Source organism: Toxorhynchites rutilus, chromosome 2 (assembly GCF_029784135.1).
Source record: "Toxorhynchites rutilus septentrionalis strain SRP chromosome 2, ASM2978413v1, whole genome shotgun sequence".
Lineage (NCBI taxonomy): Eukaryota > Metazoa > Arthropoda > Insecta > Diptera > Culicidae > Toxorhynchites > Toxorhynchites rutilus.
In genome coordinates, this window is record NC_073745.1 from 342,925,728 (window position 1) to 342,950,868 (window position 25,141).

General features: G+C 44.7%; 1 protein-coding gene across 1 annotated transcript; it reads right to left on the reverse strand.

Annotated features, from left to right (window-relative positions):
- LOC129771273 (midasin) lies at window positions 1–25,141 on the reverse strand. The gene is made up of 6 exons (XM_055774761.1): window positions 24,902–25,141; window positions 24,598–24,839; window positions 18,067–24,542; window positions 6,505–15,535; window positions 381–1,164; window positions 1–321 (listed from the first exon to the last, which is right to left on the reverse strand). The coding sequence occupies exons 1-6, from the start codon at window positions 24,992–24,994 to the stop codon at window positions 139–141; spliced, it is 16,809 nt and encodes a 5,602-aa protein (XP_055630736.1). The 5' UTR covers window positions 24,995–25,141; the 3' UTR covers window positions 1–138.

The window sequence follows — 25,141 nt, forward strand, 5'->3', positions numbered from 1 at the left end:
TTGGCACTAGTACCAATATTCTGTATTTATTTTTTCAACATTTATTGTATGTGAAGAAAGAATAATCTAATATATGACTAAATGCAGATTATATTACTGAGTAATAATATATCATTCAACAAATCACTTTCTTATAATTTACTGGTCACTGTTGACCAGTTCAAACCATTGACGCATAGCGTCGCTCAATACCAACGGTAGCTGTCCCAAATCTCGAACGATAACGTAGTACGGGAAAGGAAACACGTCCAGGTAAGACGTCATCACAATCTCACTGCGGTCCGCAGTAAACAACGGCACCCGAATGTCCATGACCGAGTGCTGAAATCGATTAACGATTAGGTAACATAACTCAAACTCACAAAACTAAATATACCAACCTTATTATCAGGATTATCGATGATAACATAAACGATGAATATTCGCTGTAAGCGAGCGAGCTTGACCGAATTTTTCACTTTCTTCTCCCCCTCGCTGTGAATATTACGCCCATCGCTGAGAACAAGCAGCAGATTTTCAAACAATCCATTCTCCGAGGAGCTGCTGTCTTCCGTGTTGAATGCCCTCAGAAAGTCCAGCAAGTCAGCGATTCTGCTCTGATTTTGATCGAAGTTCAGCGAGCTAATCAATTTCGCTCCGTCGAATTGGTCGGAATGTTTCAGCAGAATTTTGGGTGATTCTCCGAACGACATCACATTCAATCGGCCACTCTCCAGCAGTGTCAGCGCCTGAGAGACCAACGAGATCGCTTGCAGTGTTAGCTCCTTCGAATTGTTGTGATCCATCGATTTTGAATCATCGACGGCGATCGTGATTTTATAGTCCCGTTGGGCGGCTTTCGTCCGCCGAAGCCATATCTTGTCCTTGCGGAACTGAGATGCGATGTAGGGGATTATTTTTTTCATGTTAATACGACGACCGGTTCGGTAGTCTCCCTTGAGTCGGGTGCATTTGGTGGGTTCTAGGATGAGTCTTAGCTGTTCGCATAGCTCACGTGCGTTCGGAAGCATCTTGTTCGAGATTTGCTGCCAGCTGTCGAAATCGTCGTGCGCTGGTTGGGAGGAATTTGTCGCTAGCATTTCCTTTTCCACCACTTTGCGCATTTCGAGCATCTCATTAGTGGTCGGTTCTTCCGGCAGTGTCATGTCGTTGAGAATATCCATACTGTTGAAAAAAGTGGATATTAGATTCCGAGTAGACGATGAACGTGGGAAAATTGACGAATTTTATGCCAACTCGTCTTAGGAGTCTCAACACCACCAACTCAGATTGCAGTGAAACGTTTTGGGTGTTTGATCATTTAAGCAGCTTTGTATACTTGAAATCTCAAACGAAAAATAAAGATTTTTGAAAAAGTCCAAAGTATTTTTTCTTAAATTTTTAAAAAAATTCTTACCCAAAAACTATGAGGCCAACAACATCGCGCTTGCATCTGGTTTACTCTTTCTGTTGAGTTATTTTTCTTCACACAAGCGTATACGGTTGTGAAGACGCGCTGACGCTAGAATTTAATGTGTGTGTGTGTGTGTATGAAATGAGGAGCGCATCACATATGTGAGAAGCGATGTTAAGTGTCTGAATTCAGCGTTGTGTTCATTCGGCGCTCTCTTGTTTAGGAATTTGGCACACTTCGTACCAACAGAGAATATGTGTTTGTTATGAACACGCGCTGATGAAAATTAAACTCGGGTGCAGCACAGCGTATGTTTTCGGAAGACTGATTTTAAGAGAACACAAAAAAAGTTGTTGTAAGAAAAACTTGTTTCCTGTCGAAGTACGCTTCTTTCGATGCATGGATTACTTGTTGGTTATTGTATTGTTCATATATTTTTTTAACAATTTGAAAAAAAAGTTTTGGAGAAAAAATAATTTAAGTTTTTTAAATACTTTTTTGAATTTTAAAATGAAAACGTCTTATAACTTAAGTTTTTATACAACAAATTCTAACTGAACAATCCTACAAAATTCTGGTCAAAGAAGTAAATTGTTTAAATTTTTATTGAAAATAATGAAAAAAAGCTCATTGACAGTGAAAAAAATATATTGAAAAATTAAAATTCAATTCCTTAGAAAGTATTATTTCAACTTTTATTTTTTGAATATTGAAAAAATACGTGTTTGACAAAAATGAAAACTGATGATCAGGACTCAGCAAAGTCATATTTAACTGAAAATCGCCAAGGTACTATGAAACCATCAACTTTCGCATTCAGTTGGAAATGTCTTTTTGCTTCTTCCAGCAATTTATTTGTTAACATTAACCAAGAATCATTCGGGCGCTATCTGCTCTTATTTCGTTCGTGTTCATTTCATTTTCCACCGTAAGATGAACTTTACGGTATATTGAAATGACCACCCTTTCTGACTAATATCGTTTTGCGGATGAGTTCACGGTAGGTAAACAATGGAACCATCAATTCATGGTGTAACTACTTTCTTGCATCAGAATCACATCGTTTCACTCTATATAGACGTTAAAATAAGATTATGTGCGCGGGCAACGACGTACATGTCGAGGTGGAGTAGTATTCAAATTGAATGAAGAGGCAGATTTATGTTCATTCGCCAAGAAAATTAAAACAACCATTTGTTTCAACTAAAAACTAATTGACCAACGTTAAGAGCAAAAATAACTGATGGACGAGTCATGTTTGGCAGCGAATGCGTTCATTGTGACTCAATAACAAGAGAGAGGTAAACGTTTATGGAAATGAAGCGACTAAGAGGGAAGTTAATTTTAATGTTTCGTTTTCGAAAATGTTGGACCCTGGACCGAGATGTACATTTGTAGTGAAATACACCGGTACACTTTCCGCTGCAGCAAACAAGCAGATCACTTATCACAATCCCCAATTTACAACATTCCAAATACTGTATAAAGTTAGTTTATTGCTTTTACGAAAAAAATTAAAATAATTCGCATCGATTTCAGGAAAGTTCCAAAAACAGGCTTTTTGTAATAGTCTAAAAAACCATTTGTAATTTTGCGAATATTACAGTAAATCCGAATATTTGCAGGTAAATTTTTAGCCTAGTGTATCCCTCAAAAACCCCTGTAAACGTTTGGTATTGACATGTTCAGCCGATTTTTCAAAGTTTAGCGTAAATAAGAGCTACGCAACTCTCACAATGAACGATTTGTAACTTTCGTTCTAATGTGTTTGTGGATGATGAGTGCGTGCATATGTGGGAATGCGTATGTATACGTGTGAGTATCATCACTCTTTGCTTTTAGTACCTAGGATCGCATGGAAACGATTTGCAACGATTCTCATCTTTATGCGTTGATTTTTCACGAAGTTATAGCATGTCAAAAATCAGTTAAAACTTTCGACTTTGCACTCTGTTCCTTTAACTTTTTTGTCGAGTGTAATACAAATCAACAAATGCCAACTTTTGCCCCGCTTGTATGCATCATCTAAGAGTAGGTGGGATAATAATGACTTGATCGTTTTTGAATCCCATGATTCTGGCTAGGCCGGTTTGTTGTAGGTTTCGAAAAGACACACGGTACATCCTCATGAAGCTAAGGATCCCATCTCTTCCTAGCAGTTTTGTAACCTAGTTAGATCCATGCTGGATTTTGTTAGGTTTCGCAAAAAAACAAACACAAGGCACCAAAAATATTCGAGTCATACCAGATATCGCTTTGTTCAATGGTCTGCAATGGTTGGGGCCAGTTTCTCAGACTGCTCATTCCCAAATGCTGGTCCGAACCGCCCAAGGTACTCACTGACACATCATTGCAGAAGTTGAAATGTCCATTTATTTATTTATTATTTTGGCTTAACGTCTTTACAACATGCCTGATTCACAATTTTTCTCCAATTAACTCGGTTCGTGTGTATCTCTCTCCAATTCCGCGGACACCTCGTGCTAACCATATCATGTTCCACTTTGTCTAACCACCTTGCTCGTTATGCTCCCCGTTGTCTCGTACCAGCTGGATTCCCGATGAACACCTTTTTTGCAGGATAGTTGTCCGACATTCTTGCAATATGTCTTGCCCAGTGTATCCTTCCAACATCGATAACTTTCTGGATACTGGGTTCGCCGGTGAGTTACGTGAGCTCGTGGTTCGTCCTTCGCCTCCATAGACTGTTCTCTTGTACCGAAGATGGTCCTTAACACCCGTCGTTCAAAGACTCCGATTGCTCGCAGGTCCTCTTTGAGTATTGTCCAAGTTTCGTTCCCGCAGATGACAACCGGTCTTATGAGCATTTCGTACGGGGAACAGTTCGCACGATTGCTCAGTCTGTTAGACCTTAAGTGTTTGTGGTGACCATAGTAGGTACGACTCCCACTGAATATGTTTTTTTCAATTGCTTTTGAGTTACGCGAGCAGAATGGAGCCGTGCATTATCGTGGATGAGCAACAATCCTTTCGTCAATTAACCTGGCCTTTTGTTCTTACTCGCGGTCCTTAATCGGTCCAAAACTTCACAGTTACATCGTATTTCAAAAAGTTGGACGCTACGCACTTCGCGCTCAGAATAGAAAAACTCGTGCCACGCTATGAAAAATGCCTCGAACGTTACGGCGATTATGCAGAAAAATAGAAAATAAAACGTAGATTACGAAAATCACCTTGTTTTTTTGTCCTAACTTTATTTTTCCGCGATTTCTGAGGCACTGAAACTTGTTTTTGAACAACCTTCGTGTTTGGTTTTAGACACATTGATTTTCAGTCCAATTCTCTCCGCTTCGTGCTTAAATCTGGTGTAATGTTCAGGTACCGTCTCAAATAATCTACCGACAATGTCTACGTCATCAGCGAAGCGGATGAAGTTAAACGCCGCTCATCTCATAACACCCTCTGACGCAATGTTGAACAACATGCAAGAGAGACCATAACCTTGACGAAGCCTTCTGCGGGACTCGAATGAATCAGATAATCCACCCGACATTCGCACAGAGCACTGTATTCTATCCATCGGAGCCCTTATCTGTCTTGTCAGCTTCACGGGGAAGTCGTTTTCGTCCATGATTCTCCATAGCTCTTTTCGTGTTATTGAATCGTATGCGGCTTTAAAGTCAATGAATAGATGGTGCGTAGGAACTTTGTACTCATGGCATTTCTTGAGGATCTGCCGCAAGGTGAAGATTTGGTCAGTAGTAGACCGACTTTCGATGAAACAGACCTGATAACTTCCCACAAATCTGTTTGTCAGAGGTGATAAACGACGTAAGATGATTTGGGAAAGCACTTTGTAGGCGGCATTCAGAACGGCGATTGCACGAATGTTTTCAGTCTAGTTTGCCCCTTTCTCGAAGATTGGGCTAATAATCCCATCTTTCCACTCCCCCGGTAGCTGTTCTGTTTCCCAAATTCTGACAATCAGCCGAAGCAGATAACTAACCAATTTTTCCGAGCCCATCTTGATAAGTTCCGCTCTGATGCCATCTTTGTCAGTTGATTTGTTGTTCTTAAGCTTTTTGATAACCTTCCTAACTTCACCTATAGTTGGGGGTGGTACATCTCCATTATTTACTGCACCAACGTAATCGCTTCCATCGTCATCTTGGTCCTCTGCCTGTACGCCATTCAGGTGTCCATCGAAGTGCTGCCTCCACCTTTCGGTCACTTCACGTTCGTTCGTCAGTATACTCCCATCCTTATTCCGACACATTTCTACTCGTGGCACGAAGTGTCTCTACACTAGAATATCCCCTTAAGTCGTTGAATTACTTACTAATATGAACCTCTTCCTCAGAGCTGCATCATAAATACCGAAGAAATACAAACTAACCCTTCAACCCTCCCTCCCGAAGCCATTTTGAGCATTTCTGGAGTGCATTTTTCCAGATGGATTTTCTCTCGCAAGTCCTGTATGAAAACATTTTGCTTGAAAATATTTTATACATACTTTTAACTCCAAACGGTGCAAACCTTTGGACCACAAGCAATGTTTTTACTAATCCGATAACTACAAAAAAAAACTCTTGAAGTTTTTCACAGAAACGAATACGCATAATAAACTACTGCAGAATGATGATATTCTTGAGACTGTAGTTTCGTACTTTCTAGTTATTTCAAATATCTCAATCGTTATTCCGAAAGTTGAATAAATTAAATCAAAACGACACAAAACACTTCTTACCTTAAAACTTTCCGTTACTGTTATGAAATATATTTTGCACATATAAACAAGATATATTTCATAATAAATTTTTATGCTTGTATATTTCAAAAAGTCCAACGCGAACTTTTACACCATGCGAATTTACAACCCCCAACCCCCCCCCCCCCCCCCTCTTTATAAGCATTTCTTCATTTCTTTCTATGACCAAAGTTTGTAGATATTATAGTTATTGAGTTAGAACAATTTGTGAAAACATACGAAAAAAATTCGTCCTTTTTCAAAAAGTGCTCTAATTTTTTTAGAATTAAAGCATACAAAGTTGCTTAATGACCAATGTTGTTATGCCCACAACTATTCACTACAATCTGAAATAATGCTGCCAATGGCCACTCCAGTTAGAATGAAATTAGTCAATACTTACATGGTATGCGCAGTTGTTTCACTACCCCTGGACACGTGGGAGGTTTCAACAGTTTCGCCTTCAACTTCAACATTCTCCAAAGACTCCACTTGCTCCCGTCGTTCCTCGTTCTTCTTTGCTGGCTTATCTTTATTCTTTTCGTTTTTCTCGCTATCTAACAATTGTTTATCAACTTCATCCAATTGTTCCGGCTGTTCATCAGTTTCCATTAATTCTTCCGCAGCTTCGTCTTCCTGATTTGGTTGCTGTTCGTCTTTTTCGTTCTCCTGGTGCTGTACCTTCTTGGACTGCTCTTCGGTGGCAGTGTCCAAAGTGGTCTTGTCTGACTCTTTTGCATCCTTCACGTGTTGAAACTCTTCTGCGTCAGGATCCTGCTTCTCGTCGTTGTTCTCTTCCGTTCGATCTTCTCTGTTTATCTCATCGACGGTTTTCAAACGCTTCTTATCTGCCTTTTCCGGATCACCCAGCGACCGATCTTCATCTGTGTTTCCCTGTCGACGCTTTTCCTGTTTCTGTTTCTGATCATTCCGGTCCCGTTTCGTTCGTGTATCCTTCGACTCAGCTATCCCCTGATGACCACTGTCGGATTTATCGTTTTCAGCCTGCCCAACACCATCTTTATCCTCTCCGGTATCTTGTTCGTCCATGTCGGTCTCCTGCTTCGCTTCGGGTTTGTCGTTCGCCACCTGATCGTTGGTGCCCTTATTCTCGTTGTCAGGCATTGCTTCCACACGTTCCTCTTCCGTTCGCTTATCTTTGGACTCGTGGTGATCTTCTTCCTGCTTTTTCTTTTTGTCCTCTTCCTGTATTTCTGGATTTTGATCCACTTCGGGATCCTTGTTCTCATCCGGTATTTGTGGTGTTTCCTCTTCCGGGGTTGGTTGTTCCTCCTCTCCTTGCTGATCCTGATTTTCGTCCAATTTATCTTCTCCATCAGGGTTTTCCTCTTCCTGATCTTCGTCGGATGAATCTCCATCGTTTTGCTCGGGTGTCTCGGCTTTGTTTTGGGTATCATCTTCTTTCGGTTCTTCCTCTTCATTCTGTTGCTCCGCATTCTCCTTCATCGTGTCAATGTCAAACGGATTTTCTCCATTTTCTTCTTCATCCTTCTGGTTGTCGGGTTTGTTATCATTATCTAGATTAAATTCTTCATCCAAGTCTAAATCTTCAGGTTGTGGTGGCTCTTCCAGTTGGTTGTGGTACGGATTTTCCTGCTCCTCTTCGCCTTCCTGATTGTTCATATCTTCAATATCTTTAGGTTTCTCTTTTTTGTTATCATCCGCGGCTTTATCAATCGCATCCAGGCCATCTTCCTCTTCTCCTGGAGCCTTATCCTTCTCAGAATCCAGATTATTGTGTGTTTCATCCGTTTCACCGGAACCCTTACCATCTTCCTCTTCCATATCATCTTCCTTTTCTTCTTCCTCCTTGTCCTCATCGTCACCCCAAATTTGGTCATCCAGCTTTTCCGCTCCCTCCTCTGTATCACCCATCTGTTTGTCCAAATCCTCTTCGTCACCGTCTTTTTCTTCCTCTGAGTCCGAACCCTCCGGCTTGTCCACATCCTGCAGCTTCGAATCGAAGTCCTCACTCATATCGATTCCCTTCTCCTCCTTGTTATCCTTTTCCTCCTCATTTTTATTCTCTTCCTGGCCTGGTTTCTTCGCATCCTCCAGCTGATCCTCACTCTCGATCTTGTTCGACACATCCCGCTCACCCTCGCCGTCCTCAAAGCCAAACTTTTCCCCATCTTGGTTGCCCTCCTCTTGCTGGCCGCCCGCTTCCTGCTCGTCCTCCATCAAATCCTTCGGTATGCAGAATCCCTTCGTGCCCAGTTCGATGAACACCGTCAACATGACCGACAACATCTTGGCGCTAATCCGGTGGGCTCCCAGCTGCTGGATCAGGTAGTACTCGACCAGCAGATTGAACTGTTCGAGGATTGGAACCAATCGGGTTATTTTCCGGATGATTGCGGCACTCACCGAAGGATCGTCGGAGTCTTCCATCGCCGATAGAAGAGAACGGACTTTGGTGGTAACGCTGCGAATGTTTAGGGTTTTTAGATCATGGGTCAAATCGTCGGTGATCTTCTTCTTTAAGTGGTGCGAATGAAGGGATGGGGAATCACCGCTGTCGCCTTCGGATGGTTTGTCTTCCGCGGCGGTGATCGTGGAATGCTTTTTATAGATTTGTTGCATTGCGATCAGAACCGAGTGAATTGTTGCTTCCAATTCCTTGTTGAGGTTATTCGAGTCGGATTGTTCCGACTGAAGAGGCATATGCTTTTCAAGTGTACATTGACGTTTACAATCCTTTACAGTTTTCATCAAAACAATTATTGGTCTCGCAAAAACGGAGTAATCGTCGGTGTTTTTGATCTTCATTTCATTTGCAAGCATTGTGAGCGTTTCGCTCATACAGTCAAACTTTCTATCCACACTATCGATGAAATCACCTGCTATGTAGTTCTCGTCATCGCATTCCAACTCTTCGCTCAGCTTGGACGACAGTTTGAGACATTCGTGAGACAGTTTCAAAATTGGTCCCATCGAACTCTGAGTCAACCCGCGCTCACCTTTCAAAACCTGCACATCTTCCGGAACATCTGCCGGAGCACACTCCAGCAGCAGATGGAACTGCTCGAGAACACTTCCAACGTGAACGGTGCACTTCCGAATGGCCTTCAGTTTTTGCCGGGATCGTTCAAAATTAAACTGCGCCGATTTCGACTCGATGCAGGCTCTTAGCTGCGTGAGGTCCTGAATGCGGGCCCTTAGTTCGCGCACATTGGCAATGGATTTGCCCAGCTCTCGGCGCTGATCCTGCACCAGCAGAAACAGATCGATTGCGAACCCTTTGATTCGATCGATGTTGATCAGTCCCACATCCGGATTGGGTTGAAGCATTACCTTCATCAGAAGCTTAATTTTGAACACCGATTTGACGAAGTACAGGTTCAGTTTATCGTTGAGGAAGACGATGTGTTGATCGATTTTGCGGTACCGGGAGTTTTGCGTGAGCAGTTCCACCGAAAACGGTTTCAGCTGCACATCCACTGGGTCCGAGTTGATCGCGCTTTCCACCAAGCCACTGCGATAACTCAACCCCAACTGGGTGAGATTCTTGTAGAAGTCCGCGAGAGCCTTCCGCTTTTGGTTCAGTATGTGCTTGGCTTGGGATTTCTGCTTCGGTTTCGTTTGATCCCGATCGACTTCCAGCCCGCGTAGATATTCGATCGTTTCGATCTGATCGTGCGCCCAAGTGTCCAGGCTGTGCAGGAGACCTGGGAAGGGAGCGTGCAGAATTGCTTCCTTCACGACGTTTCGGGAAACCGCGAAGAATCGGTCGATCTTGACCAGGAGCTCCAGCGCCGATTGATCCTCGCCGATGGGGAACTTTTCGGTGGTGAATTTCTGTTTGAGTTTGGGCGAGGCTATGAAGTGTTTCACATCGACCATGTAGTAGGTGATCTTGCATTCCGAGCGAAGGTTTTTGCCCTTCTGTTCTTCGGCGTGGTTGATTTCAAGCGCTGGATCCTTCGGGCTGAATACGGGCAGGATCTTCTCCTTGAGCTCGGTCTCGAATTCTTTCAGGAATTTGTGCAGCTGACGATGGACCCGAGCAATGTTGTTTCGCATGCTGAAGTAGGACAGATCCTTATTGAACGACTCGATCTTGACGAACTCCTTCAGTTTTTTCTCGATTGGAGTTCGTTTCGTTTTAATGTGTTCTTCGATTTCCGCCGAGAACTGATCGTAGTACATGTGCAGGTTGTACAGTACCGCAATTACTGTATCCTTCTTGCGATTATCGTCGAACTTTAGGTAGACGAGGTATTGTTCAAACGACTTCAAGATACAAAGACGGGTCGTGAACTCCGCATAATTGGAGGACTCCATAAATTGCTTCAAAATATGCACAAGATCCTCAAGCTTAACGGTTCCTTCCTCGGGTTGCTCTTCTTCAAGAAGTTCATCCTCTCCAAAGCAGCGCTCAACCTTCCTGTAGTCCAACAAGTTACCCAGCTTTGCCCTGGAATCACTCTGCAGGTACTCATGCAGTAAATTGTACATAAAGAACCAATATCTGTACGCCTTGGAGCGCACCGTTTCGTGCGTATGACTCATACACTCCCTCCAGAACTGCAGCTCCATCCGCATCCAACGATGCACGAACTCAACGATATTCGCCTCCAGCTCGCGTAGATTATTTGCACGATGGGCTACACTGTTCCATTCGTCGATTTTCTGCCGCAGCAGCTGTAGACCCGTGCTGAATCTCACGATCGGAGCTGTCGAAGGGATTGCGTAGATTCGCTCGAGGATGCTGATGATGTCCTTGAGGACGGCATGATCCGGCCACTCCTGGAGCAGCAATCGAACTCGATCTTCTACCTTCTTCAGTACATCAACGCATTGCACGATCTCGCTGATGTTGGAGTCTTTGTAGAAATTGTAGCGCGTAGGTGTCGATCGTCGCAGTTCCAGATCGTCGTACTTGTTCTGTACCAATCCGATTAGCAAGCTCAAACCGGGGTAGAAACCTTCATCCAGTGTGCTGTTGAGTGCCGTTTTGTATTTTTGCAGGAGTTGTTGGATGATCACGACCTTTGTTTGGAATGGACCGATGTAATCGGGGCTGATCAATGTCGGTAAATCGGACACAGTTTGCGGATTGTAGTAGGAAGATTTGGAGAATCTCGTCATAAGGTAAATGAAACTTTCACAAATCAAGGTGTAATCCTCGCTGGTAACCGTTTCAATCAGCTTTTGATTGCGCTTGATTTTCTCCACCTTGATCACTTGTTCCAGCGTATCATTCTGGATGAAATCCGCGAAATCTTCATCTACATAGTTCGGGAAAAGACCATCAATCTCTCGTTGCGCTGTGACCTCTTCATCCTCCTCTTCACAGTGACTCTTGGTCTGATACAGGCTATCATTCTCAGCTTGTTTCTTCCGTCTCAGCAGTTCCTGCTTCTGCCAAACTTGATTGCAAATGTTCATAACCTTATCCAAGTCTACGAATTCGTCCGCCTCGAGGCACCCCAGTGCCGTGATCGAGTTCTTCACCTCATGAAGTTTCGATTTCAACAGTCTAAAGTAGCTATCCTCACAGTGATCAAGCTTCTCCAGAAGCGTGTACACATTAACTTTGTGCCCTGTTGCTTCCTCATCGAACAGTTGAATTGGTTTCACCACCGGGAACTGCACAAATTTTCCCACAATCTTTGACAGGGCATCGTTCGCAGCAAGATCGCAGAATACACCATTGCTTTTGAGCCCGATCGAATCACGCTTGATCAGCAGACAGTGCTTCAGTCCACTCAGCCCGTATTTCGTGGTTACGATGGCGTCACTCAGCGGCACCCAGAAGTCCCGATAGTGCGTCTCGTACCGCTTCATCGTGTGATGCTCGAACTTCTCGGCAATGGCGATCCACAGTTCGATCTGCTTGATCGTTTCATTCGAGTGCAACTGGAACTGCTTGGTTTGGGTGCAATTGGCGACTGGATTGCTCACGTCTATCTCGAACTCCAAGCATCGGACGGCGGTCTCAACCAGTTCGGCGATCTTGGCAGGGTAGCAGCATGACAGGAGGAAGTTTTGCACATCCCTCACCAGCTCGGGGTAGATGTTTTCAGCGGGACGTAAAGCGACCTTTCTGGATAGCTTGACACGTTTTTCCTCCAGAGTGCTTACATGATGGGCGAATAATTGTTTGGTAGATTCACCAAGGCGTTTGTAATTCAAGGTGATCGCCATGTAATCATACACTTGGATCAGTGTTCGGTAGTGCTTAATGTCTTGATCGTTGTACCGCTTTTTCAGAGCGTTCTTCTCTACCGGATCCATCAGCGGGAGATACACCAGAAGATTCAACTCGATCATTCCCCGAAGTGTGTGTATCAACGACACAAAGCGCCATTGAAGATTCCTGTTTGCACTAGTGCAAAGATCTTCGTAACTCATATTCTCCACCAGATCTTGTGACTGTTTTACGACCTTCCCCAATATGTCCGCGAGTAGTTCGAAATCCTGCACGAACTTTCCCTCTCCAGCTTGTTTGCACACCTTTTGTATGAACCCAAACTCGGCCAGCAATTTGGTCGCTTGGTCTACGGCTCTACCCAACTCAACACTCTGCTGATCGAACTCTCGTCTCAACACACCGCAATTCGCCCAGAGCATGTTCCGCAACAGCCTTACAGTTCTTCTCCACTCCGGGAGCTCCCCTAAGCCTGTGGATCGCAGGTCCCCATTTTTCGCAAGAAGAATCGATAGGCAATTGTTGGTCAATAGGGCACCATGGATCGATTGGTTTGAAACATGGTCAAGATGAGCCTCGTAGCTCTCTTCTGTGTCGTTCTGGTAGCAAACAAAATGATGAATGGCCAATGAGTTCAGTCGAATCTCGTAATTGCGTCGGTTCTGTGCGTTTGAATAAGTCGTTATAGCCTTGTAAAAGACTGGGAGGGCCTTCAGCAAGTACTCCAAGCCTCCCTCTGATCGAATCAATTTCGATATAAGACCGATCATTTGCATTAGCTGTTCGTAACGGGGACTATTACGATGTGCCAGGACACCAAGCGCATCCACATCCAGTGAGCGAGTACTTGCCACGTAATCATAGTTTATGATCGAGCTACCGCCTACCAACGATTTCAGCAAAAAGTATTCATAGAGAGGAAGCATTTCTATCTCAAATTTATGCGTCGCATATTCCTCGGTGGGTTGCAATCCGGCGACAAATGAATCGTACTGATCCATGAGTGCAACCGTGCGAGCGCACTGTTCGGTTTCGTCATCAATCTCCGCACCTTTCCACTGCTGAACCAACGCAACCAACTGTTGAAAGTCTACGTTGTCGTGATCTACAGCAGCCTTCTCATGATCAAATCTAACATTTTCCACCAAACCGAGATCTGTTGACAATCGCCGTCTCAAATCGATCGTCTTCGGGTGATTGATGAGGGTTACTCTCCGCAAAAATTCCTCATAATCGTACAATCGAGTCAAACGGGGCAGCAGTCGAATGCTTTCATTGAAATGCACCATCCTCTGATGATTTACAATCTGGTCCGGCGTGTAGAACGGCAAACTCTCCAGAAAGTTCTTCACGTATTTCTTTCGATACGCAGCCAACGGATGACACGAGCTTTGAACCGATTCCTCCAACGACTCACTGAGAGTTTTGATGTGTTGACAGTGCGACTTTTCCAATATCGAAATGGTGTACTTTTGGATCCATTTGATATGCAGCGTAACGTAATCCACCAACGCGATGTCGACTTCTTTGTCGTGAAACAACTTGCGCCGGGAGAGATCATTCAAGCGGTTCACCCAAAGATACGATCCCACTAATTTGGTGTAATCCGTTTCATTCAGAAAAGCCTTACCCAAAGCGTCTCTCACAATCTGATTGAACGTTGTGAGAAATCCATACAGTTGAGCTATCAACTTGTTTCCGAGGGTGTCATTGATTATTTGCGAGGAAACCGCTTTTGAATAGGAGATGAGATCGATCTTGCTCAGCTTCGTGGTGCCCTCCACCACAACCCGATCCAAAATCGTATTAAGCAACAACAAAGCGCTGATTCGGTACTGTTCGACAGGATTCTCCTCTTTATACTCACGAATTCGGGGGAAAATCGATCTGTTCCATGGAAGCGATCCCTCGCTCGAGTCCGAGCTTCGAATGATCTCAGGTAGAACTAGATTCAATTGAACCAACTGACGTAGCATTTCCTCAATTGTGATGGTTGGTGCTTCAACCACTTCTTGTTTCTCACGTTTCGTATGTTGAAGTTCGCGATACTCCGTCCACTGACCTTTCAAAGGAGGTTGCAGCTCCAAATCAACTGCAATGCCGTCACCGTTGGTGACGAGCTCAGTCTTCAATTTGACTTCATCAGTGGTTTTTATTGCCTCTAAAAACTCGCCAAGGAAAAGTTCACGATACTTTAAATCCTCGAATGAGCAAATTTCGTACAGGAAGTACATCATATACTTGATGTTATCCAAACCAATTTCACTTTGCTCCGCGAATTTATCCGATATATTGGTCAAGGCACCCACCACATCGACATGTCCATTCTGGTGACATCGCAAAACACACAACAAAGGCTCCGCTTGCAGCTTGATCAACTGCGAACTGTTGAGTTGATCCGATTTCAGCAGAACATTCTCGTAATTAACCAAATTTGGTGTCGGGATCGCCCGTTTAATCTCCTCTTGAATCACATCCTTCAAAGCATTTCGATAGAATTGCAACCCATACCCAAGCAGATCCGTATTCGACGATCTCACGTAAACTTCCATGGCACTGATGAGCAAACACTTCGTCTCTGCCAGCCCCATGTGTTGATTCTGAGCGACCAAATAGGCGAACTTCACGATGTGCGCGATACCAAACTGATTGAACTCGGACACCTTCCGCACCACTTTGTGCACCGCCAAAATCGCATTCACCAACCAACCATCCCGAACCCCATTTTCGAACACCAGCTTCCTCAGATCGTCCTCGAGGTACTCCCTGTGCAGTGCCAACTCGATGCAGCGATTTCTCATGGCGCGCGAAATCTCCCCATTCTTCGGATCGAGCGTCAGAAACGCACGGAAATTGCCGTGCGCCCGGATCAACTCGCTGGACTCGTTGGCACCGTCGCCACCGACGCCTTTCTCCGACACCAGCAAGCTGCCGTTCGGTTCGAAAATTGGATTCAACCGATCCAGTATCGCCGACGAGCAGAGATTCACGTGCTCCAGACAGATGTACTGACCGCGCTTGAGTGACTTGACGATCTTGGAATCGACCCACTCGAAGTGACCGCCGGTGTTCAGGGTGTCCGCGTTTTTTGAGATGTTGAACAGCACGGCCAGTACGGCTGCCATAGAATGTAAATGCTTTTGGTGATGGTGAATAATGTTTTCTTGGTCGATAAGGGTTGTGATGACGTCGCGCAGAGCTTCCAAACGTTTGTGAAACAGCTCCAGTTCCTCCATTTGAACGCTCTGAGTTGTTAGTGCTGGGGGGATGAAAAAATGCAATTAAAATCTAATTCAAACGTGCAAAAAGAATATTTGTAAGTATACAACTTTGCTTGGTAAATTTTTGTTAAAAAAACGGTATAGGGAACCCCATAGCTAGCTACAAGCATACCATAAGGACTCGGAAGGGCTCGATATGTAGCAAATCAAAGGAGTCAAAGGAGGCAAACTAGTACCGAAAGGAAAGCGAAATGACGTTTTGGTTCGCATGCTTGTGTATCATGAAATGCTAACCGAAGCAGAGTTCTCTCGTTCTTGTTTATGTCGTGATTTGTAGCATGAATAAAACGTAGCAACAAAGGATACCACTGCCAAACTATTCTAATTATGAAATATTTTTTTCGTTCAGTTTTTGTTCTATTGTAAAGGATAGATACACAAATAATGATATAATAAATAGTAAAAATATTCTTTGTTTTATTTTTTCGGAGCTCGAAAGAATGTCCGAAATTCGTGCCTTTACACTAGAATACCTCCTTAAGCGGTGCCTACTTACTGCCAATTACAACATGTGCTTTATCATCTTGGCTCAGGAAACACACCTCTTTCGATTTCAGAATCGAAGTTAGGAGACCGCGACTTTATCCAGGAATAAAAATGGAATTTTGTTACGTAACGATCACGGCTACATCCCCCCCCTCCCTCCTATGTCACATTAAGTAACGAAACCTCGACCCCCTCCCCCCCTCTACTTGCGTTACGTAATTTGTGCACGACGCCTTACAAAATCTACAAAATTTTTATCAAAGAATTGGATGTATGAAATTATTTATGTTTTCATTACAAAAAATATCAAACAAATTTTTGAAAAAACCAGAATATTTTGGAAAATAAAATTCATTTTCCACATATTTTTTTAATTCTGAAAAACCCCATAAAAGGTCGATACAATTTCCAACAAGTCACCCATACATCGGAAGATGGGCACTTTTACAGGGAAAAAGCTTTTCGAACAACAACTTTTTCTCGGAGGCGATCTGACGTAGTGGTAACATCCATACTTCTCACGCAGAGATCACGAGTTCAATACTCACTACCGACATTCTTCCAAAAATGGAAGTAAAAGTGACGAACCAGCCGAAATCTGCTGAAAATCACTATAATAGAGAACAACTTTCTCATGTTATTCTTTGAAAAATTACTATTAATGTCAAATTCGTAACATTTTTAGGTATAAATTATAGCGATTTACATGCTCTGCTAACTATTTAGAAACACGTCAAAATCATGTCAAACGCGAGAATTTACACACGAATATGTCACGAATAAAACATTATTTTTCAGGAATTTCCGTACAAAAAAGCCTTATATACCAGAAGCTATAAAAGATAGAAAGTTGACGTCTTCGACAAAAGTTCATATTTTAATATGATATAGAACTTTGTCGAATACATTATATCGCTATCTTAACTTTAAACAAAATTAGGATTAGTTGTAGTTCTAAAGTACGTTTTTGAGAAAAATAAGTTTTAAGTTTTAAAACTTTTTTTTTCAGGTATTTTTTATGAAAATTCTCACATTTTTCTTTCGACCAGAATTGCGTGGGTATTATATGATTTGAGTTATAATTTTTGAAGTAGGACTACGTCTTTCATTTCTATACTGGGGTGTAAGTTCAAAGTTTCGAAAACGAAAGTGTTACGCCAGAGAACGAGATTTTGAGCGTTAACAGCTCCTAAACAACTGAACGTAATGGTATGATAAACACTTCTTTCGAAAGATAAAATGTCTACGCGTTATATGCTTGTTAGTTTTTGATAAAAAAAATTTCAATAGCCCTTAAATTGTTTTTAAAACAGGCTTTGAAATCACACCAATCGGTATATAAGCGAGTGCCGTTCGGAAATCCATTCAGTTATGATTGCGCAACGATTGCGATATGATTGCTGGAATGGATGGATGTTTCCCTAACACAAACTTCAAAATCATGAAGCCTGGGGAAATCGGCATTGCAAAATAGATGCGAGCTGCGGGTACTTTTGTACTCGCTAGCGTTTCTGCAAATTGAAATGTTTCCCTAACACAGATTTCAAAAATATGGAGCCTGGGAAAATTGGCATTGCGAAATAGAAACAAACTATGGGTACTTTTTTACTCGCTTGCATTTTTGCGATCCGGAATGTATTTTCCCAATACAGATTCCAAAACGAAGAAGTTGGGAAAACTGGCATTGCAGATATATTCAAGTCGACAATACTTTAATACCCGCATGCATCTTTACACTTCGGAATTCGGTCTACAAAAGCGGGTACAAATGCAACACTTTAACTCGATTAAGACTGCATTGGAAGATATCTCTTCATGTCGCCAGCTCACTGAACTTCTACACATACCGTTTGATGATTAGGCAAAATGTTGATAACTATTTACTGCGATTACCATAATGCATGAATTGGAATAACACCTTCCAGCGCCACGTTGAAGAGCAGAAAGGAGAGTCCATCGCATTTTATGGTTTGATATATGGAAGTGAAAGCAAAGCTGTACATCTTATCTATCTAAAACTTACCCATTTTTCCATCGTTCAACTTCGAGTATTTCTCCCAAACCGACATTAGCTGCACCAGAAGCTTTATCTTCTTGACGCCACCACACAAGACAGTTTCCTTCACGGCATCCATCACGATGGACTCCACGTTGGTTGAAACTTCTTCCAAGTGCCTATTGAAATCAAACTGCTGGAAGCTACCGGTCACGGAGTCATCGATGGTATCCACATTACAAAACTTATTACTCAACGTCGTCAGCAGATGAATGATTTTCGTCTTCCCACAGTCACTCGGACCACACAGTATGACGGGTTTCTCCATCAGAACACACTCGGCAACGTTCTTCAAAGCACCAACCTGACTTGCCAGCAAAAGGGGACTCGATTTCTGAGTCTTCTGCACGATGGGGTTCATTTCATCCGCCCGCTCCGTCTTCTCCAGTACCAGATCACCGAGGTAAAGTTTATCGTCGGTCCAATAAACGCCAATGTCCTGCGATTGTTGCTCCAGCTCGAATGCATCACACGCGAACACCCGCGAAAATGCGGTTAGAATGTAGTTTTTGTCCACTTCGGTTCGCATCCGTTGGTAGTATACAAGTTTCATTTTCTCGAACAGAACTAGTAAGAAGCTACGATAGGTATCGCTTGATTTGGTAAACTTTTTGGGGAAGAAGCCAACTTGTGTGCTGCACAACAGTTCACACCATCGGAGAATATCACGAAGGTTGGCCTCGAAAGGACCACCCTTGTAGCCGAATTCCAAATTAGTTATGCCCGTTTCCAGTGTTTCCGAGAAGGTAACCATTCGTTTTGAGAGATCGAAGTCCACACTTCCTTCTGCGTCCGATGACATTGCATCAAAATAGCTTACATCGCTTCCATGTTTTCCTCCGAGATCTCCAATCAAGCCATTGCCGATATCCAGAAATGCTTGGCTGTATTTTCCGTCGATGACATGCAGCAAATCGGCCCGTTCCAGTTTCCTCAGATACACCTTGGTGAAACGATTCAGGAACGACTGGGGCAAACCCTTGCGTCCGCCTCCCTGCCACAGTGGATTCTGAGCGGCAAAGATGCGCGTCTTGCTACCCAACTTGAACGTCTTGTTCAACTCGGCGATAAATACCTCACCCCGGTGGTCGAGAATCGCGTTCAACCCCTCCAGCACACTTTGGGGAGCCAAGTTCAACTCGTCTAGTAGAATCCAGGTGTGCTTCGCCTTGAGCGCTGCCAGCAGGGGACCATCACGCCAAACGAACGAGCCCAGCTTGGTGGTTGCTTGGTGGTCACTTGGTTCCAGCTCCAGCGAGTGGGTGTCTGCTGGAAGATCGGTTCCGAAAAGATCGGCGAGATCGGTATGCTCGCAGAGATTTATTCGGACGATGGCGTAGCCTGCGGCTCGCGCCAGATTCTCCACCAGGGAGGTTTTTCCTACTCCAGGGGGACCTTCCAGGAGGATCGCTTTGTCAAGACTCAAGGCCGAGAGAAGGCGGAATAGGTTCTTTTGGGTTGTGGGGGCGCTAAACATGAATTCAGTTGCGCGATCACGTTGCTCTGGGTTGATGTTTATGAAGAAAGGTGCGATTCCGAAGGCGGTATCATCCGCTTGAATCTCTGAACTTCGTTTCAGATTGAATTGCTTGATTCCGAGATGAGTCGCTATCAATCGATGGAGAATAGCGAGAACTTCTTTACGCAGTGAGAGGATCTCTTCGTAGGTTTCGTACGGGAGCATCTCCAACGAATCCAGGAAGACTGTTTCCAGCCCGTATATCAGTGATTCGGCGAGGGGGAGATGTTGATTCTTGCTGATAAATACTGCCCACGCAAGCACATCTCGGATGCTGAAGTTCAGCTTGTCGATTTTTTTCTTCAGTACAAACACAATGCTCACGATCACTTCGGCCAGCTTGTGAGGATCCGCTTCTGGTTTCGCGTTCATTCCATTACGAAGACTGTGTTCAGCGATTCGAATGAGATCTTCTATGGAATCGGTTGCACGACACCAAATCTCAGTCAGACGATTTCGCAAAGCGGGTGAGAGCTCTTTCTTGCCGAAATCTCCACCAGGGTTCATCGTGGCCAGGAAGTGGAAACCTTCAGCAGCGGTAATTACAAACTCGGAAGCATCCGCCGAGACTCCTCCCTTTTCGGCTAACAATAGACTCCTCTCGGGTTCCAGCACACAATTGAGTCGTTCCAAAACGGAATCCTCGGCGAGGGATATTTCATCGGCCAAAAAGAAGCCTCCTTCCGCCATCGATAGCACCAGCGGACCGTCGGCCCATTCGAACAGTTGCTTCGCGTCCTTCTCGGACGAATTTTCCTCCCGGAAGGGTCTCAGACCCCCGATGAAATCCGCGCCCTCGGTGTGCATGTGGCAGTTAAGGATACGTAGTTTTTTGCCTCTGATAGCGGCCAAAATTTGACAGATTGTGGTTTTCCCGCATCCGGTAGGACCAACCAGCAGAACTGGTTCGTTGAACTCGAGTGCTTTGGCGGTTAGCACCGCCATCCGACGCATGTCGAAGGTCCAGACGATGTTCCGGAATGCCGTTTGTTGTACCAGTTGTTCGAGGATCGTTTGAGTCACCGCCGAGGTGTCTTTGTGTAGCGAGAACAGGTTATCTTCGGAGATACGTTTGCGGAAATGGGTGTAAAGCGCTTCCTGTATAATTTTTGTTTCGTACAAATTGCGTATTTTCGACGAAAGCACCAAGTAGCCCTCGTCAATCAGATGCTGATTCCAATCGTAGCTGTTCTTCGCGAGAAGTTTCCGATCGGCGAATGTGTATCGATTTCCCCAGCGGAACAGATCGCGCAGCGTGAAATTTTGCTTCGCTGTGGATCTCCGATTAAGCTGCAGCTCGGACATGACTTTCACCATTTTTTGCGAGTAGGATTTGGGGATGAGACAACGTTTCTCTAGGATAACCTCCAGCTCATCGCGTGGGATCTCGGAGAAGTGCAGCTCGATGAAACGGTTTTTGAAGGCTCTCGAGAGCATCTTACGACCTCCGTACAAACCGGGCGGGTTTTGTGTGGCGAATAGCATGAAATTGGGATGGGCTTTCACGACGACCTGCGTCTCAGGGATAAACAGCTCGCGATTATCATCCAGCACACGATTGAGGGCTTCCAAAATGTCACTCGGAGCAAGATTCAGCTCGTCGAGAATTATCCAGTACCCGTTGCGCATCGCTTCCACGAGGACACCCTCCTTGAAGGACAGCTTCCCAGTCACTTCCGCTGCGTAAGTCCCGATGTACTCCTGCAGATCGGTGTGCTCGTGGTTATTGATTCTGAGACAGACATTTCCGCTTCGCTTGGCGATGTATTCAATCAAACTGGTTTTCCCAGCGGATGTTGGTCCCTGGAGAAGCACTGGAAGCTTACCTATCGAGATGATTCGTGCCAGATCTCGCAAATTGTTCCGCACACTTGCCGTCAGTATGTAACTTTCGCATTCCTCGATAGTCTTTGGACCCTTCTCGATCCAATATCCCTCGAAGTTTAGCTGTTCGCCTTGCGCTGGCTTCGGAATCGGATGCGTGCTTTGACCAGCGTCGTGAAGCAGCGTCTTCTGGATGAAACTCAACACCATTTTGTGGGACCTGGCATCCAACTGTGTCAGGAAACTAAGACAGAAACTCTCGTACAGATTCCGTTCGATTGTGCCACACAAATTCTTGGAGCAAATCATCAGCGCCCGACACAGCGTACGAAGGGTGAATACAGGCTTATTGCCCAGTCCATCGTTCAGCTCTAGCTGGGACAACGCTCGTAGCCTTCGGTAGAGTTTGACCGTGTTCAGAATGCGCACCTTCTGAATCCCACTGCTGCTCAGATAATCATTCACCAAAACGAGCAAATCGTTTTCGGCCACCAATTCATCGACGAAAAATTCCGTGAAACGATTGCGGATGCCCACCGCTAGGTCCTTTTTCCCCACATCCGTACTGGGATTCATACAGGCGAAGATGCGGAAATCTGGGTGACGCCTCACCGGCACCAAATCCCCCTTCTCCAGCAGGATAATCGAACCATCCGGTTCGAGAATTGTTGACAGACATTCCAACGTTTCAGTCGAGGCCAGATTGATCTCATCCAGCAAGACCCAATCTCCGTTGCGGATACAATTGACCAGCGATCCCGGAATGAACGCAAACGACACATTGATCGAGTGTTTCAGCTGCGAATCGAGCTTCACGAGCTTCTGCTGCAGAGCGGACCATTTGGCGTAGACATTTTCCGACCGCAACTGCTCGTCCCGCTTGCGGAGGAATACTTTCTCCGAAATTTTAAGCATAAGCTTCACCAGAACATTGTATTCACCCCGGTTGTAGCAAATGCTTATGTTGATCAGGAACTTTTCATTTTTCTGGGCGTTGAAGGTTTTACTGAACAGATGCTCGAACTCGTACCGGAGAGGAGTTATAACGTAGCTCAAATCAACCGGTTTGAAGCCTCCTATCAAATCCGAAACGTCCGACTGGTTGTTCATGTTGACCACCACCAATTTGTGATGGGTTTGATATGACAAGTACTGGATGGAACTAGTCTTCCCGACTCCGGTTTCTCCCACCAAGAGGATGGGCTCATTCTGGGACACAGAAACTGCGATACGTTCCAGCAGACAAGATGCCGGCCGGGTAAAGGAAAAAGTAGGCGCCTTGCTTTGAAGCTTAAAATCCTGTGTCCTAACCTTGGAGGATGCGTTCTTATCCAGCCGCATTTTCTTATGAATAAATGTACCATCATTTTCTTCATCGCCCCCGCCAACCCTCATACCGCGTTTCAACGTAACTCGACCAATTTTGATTTCACTCGATGCCGCTTCATCAACAGAGGGCTTATAATCATCGTAAAGATGATCGCAACGGCTTTGATTGATACCTATCTTCCCACCGATGCTCACAATCATGTTCCGCTTTGCGTCACCGGCTGGCAAATGCGAACAAAAAATGTCCACCGCATTCTGGAACACAAAATAGGCGCACTCCGTGCTGGTAACGGAAAAGCTCGGATCCGATCTCCGACACAGTTTGATTAAATCTCTCGTGGACACCAAACGACCCGAGTTTGGAAGATTATTCAGCGACAAATTGTCATACTGGAACCTCGGCAAGCTATCTTCTCCTTCAACCTCAACTCCGTTCTGTTGGTGGCCTTTCTCCTTCGGCAAAATACTAATACTTTCATCGATTTCATCCGACTCGATTGCATGACCGCCGCTGGAAAATGTCAAATAAATGTCCACAATGCGACTTGCTACTGTTTTGAGCTTGGGAAAGTTGGCGCAAATAATCGTGCACAGTTCCGCGCGGGACAGCGGCAGCACATTAACCGTGTACAGATACTTCTCCAGCAAACTGTACGTATTCTGGTGGCCAATACTTCCCGATTTCTGCGTCCGAAGTGTGAGGAACAACTGAAAACCGGGCTCGATCCGCAAACAGTCTCTAAACCCCGGAACACTCAGATAATTATTCTCAAGCAGATTGGTGAGCACGGTACAAACATCCTGCGTTGCAGAGTCCAAATCTTCCAGCAGCAGCCAATATCCGTTCATAACAGCTTGGGTTAGTACTCCCGGTTGCCAGATAAACTCCCCGGGCGTGTCTGTACATCGATACTGACCCAGCAGCACCTTACTGTCGGTTTGATCACCCAGTTGAATCCGTAGAAATCCATTTTTAGGCGCAGCTTTCTTCAACTGTTCCAAGTTAATGTCCAACATATCATCCGACTCGTTTGCGCCTTTGCTAGCTTTCCGCTTTTTATTCGTCTCCTTCAGCGCCGTTTCCATCTTGCGCTCCATTTCCTGCACCTTCGGTGCAATACGACCGGTCTTCTTAGCCACATACTCTACAAGCGTGGTCTTTCCACAGCCCACAGGCCCGGACAAACAAATGGCCCGCCCCGATGAAACTCCCAGCGCCAGGCTCCTCACGTTTAGTCGTGTCGAATCCACAATCACCAAATCATCGGGCTCCCGCCTCTGCTCTCGAAAAAAGTTACAATTCCCAGCATCGAAAATGGGTAAAAGTACATCGCCTACATTTGCCACCACATCGCTTTTGAAGTTCCACCTCAGTTTCTCTCCAGTTTCTGCGGGAACATCAATCTGCATTTCGTCTTTTGATGATGCATCACAACGCAACTGTTCCTGCACAATGATCTCCGGTGCTATCTCACCATCCAATCGATTCAGTTGACACTGCGTCATACAAGCGACAGCAGCCATTATCCGATTGCAGTAGTACTTCTGCCGAGCGCATCCCTTCCCGCTGTACTGTTCGAAAAAATCGGACCAATTCCACGCGGAACGAAAGTAGACTGGATCTGCGGTCAGGAAGCGATAGCAGCACTGTACCAGTTCAAGGTCCGTTACCAGAGCGCTCGTTTTCTTCTGTTTCTGCTTCGGGACATACACCAGTGATTCGTTGACCCCGAAGGGGGGAGAGTTGCGACTGAAGAAATGGACGCTGAATCTACAAAGCGGAACATTGGAATTGAATTGAAAGTTACCGAATGAAACAATCAAACCTCAGAACGTCAGGGGAGCATCCGATCAGTTTAGACAATGCCACGCACTTTGTCCGGTGGATGTCTCTGGCGGATTCGCTGTTCGGCTCATTCGTCTTGTAATCGTCCTTGCCAAAAGCATTGGCAACAACGAGGAGCAAAATATGCTGGAACCGATTTCCTATCTCCGTCGTGTACTTTGGATCCTCAATTAGTTGTCCCAGCAGGGCTACTAGTTCATCCATATCCGCAGATGTATATTTCTTGGATAAAATCATTCGATCAATAGAAAAATTGCACCAAAACATCGAAATCCATCACTTACGGTTAACCTTAAAAATGGATCCATTTGAACACAGTTGAACTGATCGCGTAGATGTTTTAAATTCCTCCGTAATTTTTCACAATCCACCTCCATTTCTGCGCACGACAATGCAAACACTGTTTTTGTTGAAATCGAACAAACTGAATTATTATAATTGTACGGGAAACAAATCTGTGAAATCGGGTGCTTCCTCAACAAGAAAAACACCAAAACCCGTGGAACACACCGCACCGCATTGAG

What these genes read in the sequence shown, in the direction of transcription:
- LOC129771273 (XM_055774761.1), bottom strand. Translation starts at nt 24,994, where the DNA reads ATGGAGGTGGATTGTGAAAAATTACGGAGGAATTTAAAACATCTACGC. An exon ending in TGCTCCCCTGACGTTCTGAG is followed by an intron (nt 24,543 to 24,597) that starts GTTTGATTGTTT and finishes TCCGCTTTGTAG; the next exon opens with ATTCAGCGTCCATTTCTTCA. An exon ending in GAAACAACTGCGCATACCAT is followed by an intron (nt 1,165 to 6,504) that starts GTAAGTATTGAC and finishes TTTTTTCAACAG; the next exon opens with TATGGATATTCTCAACGACA.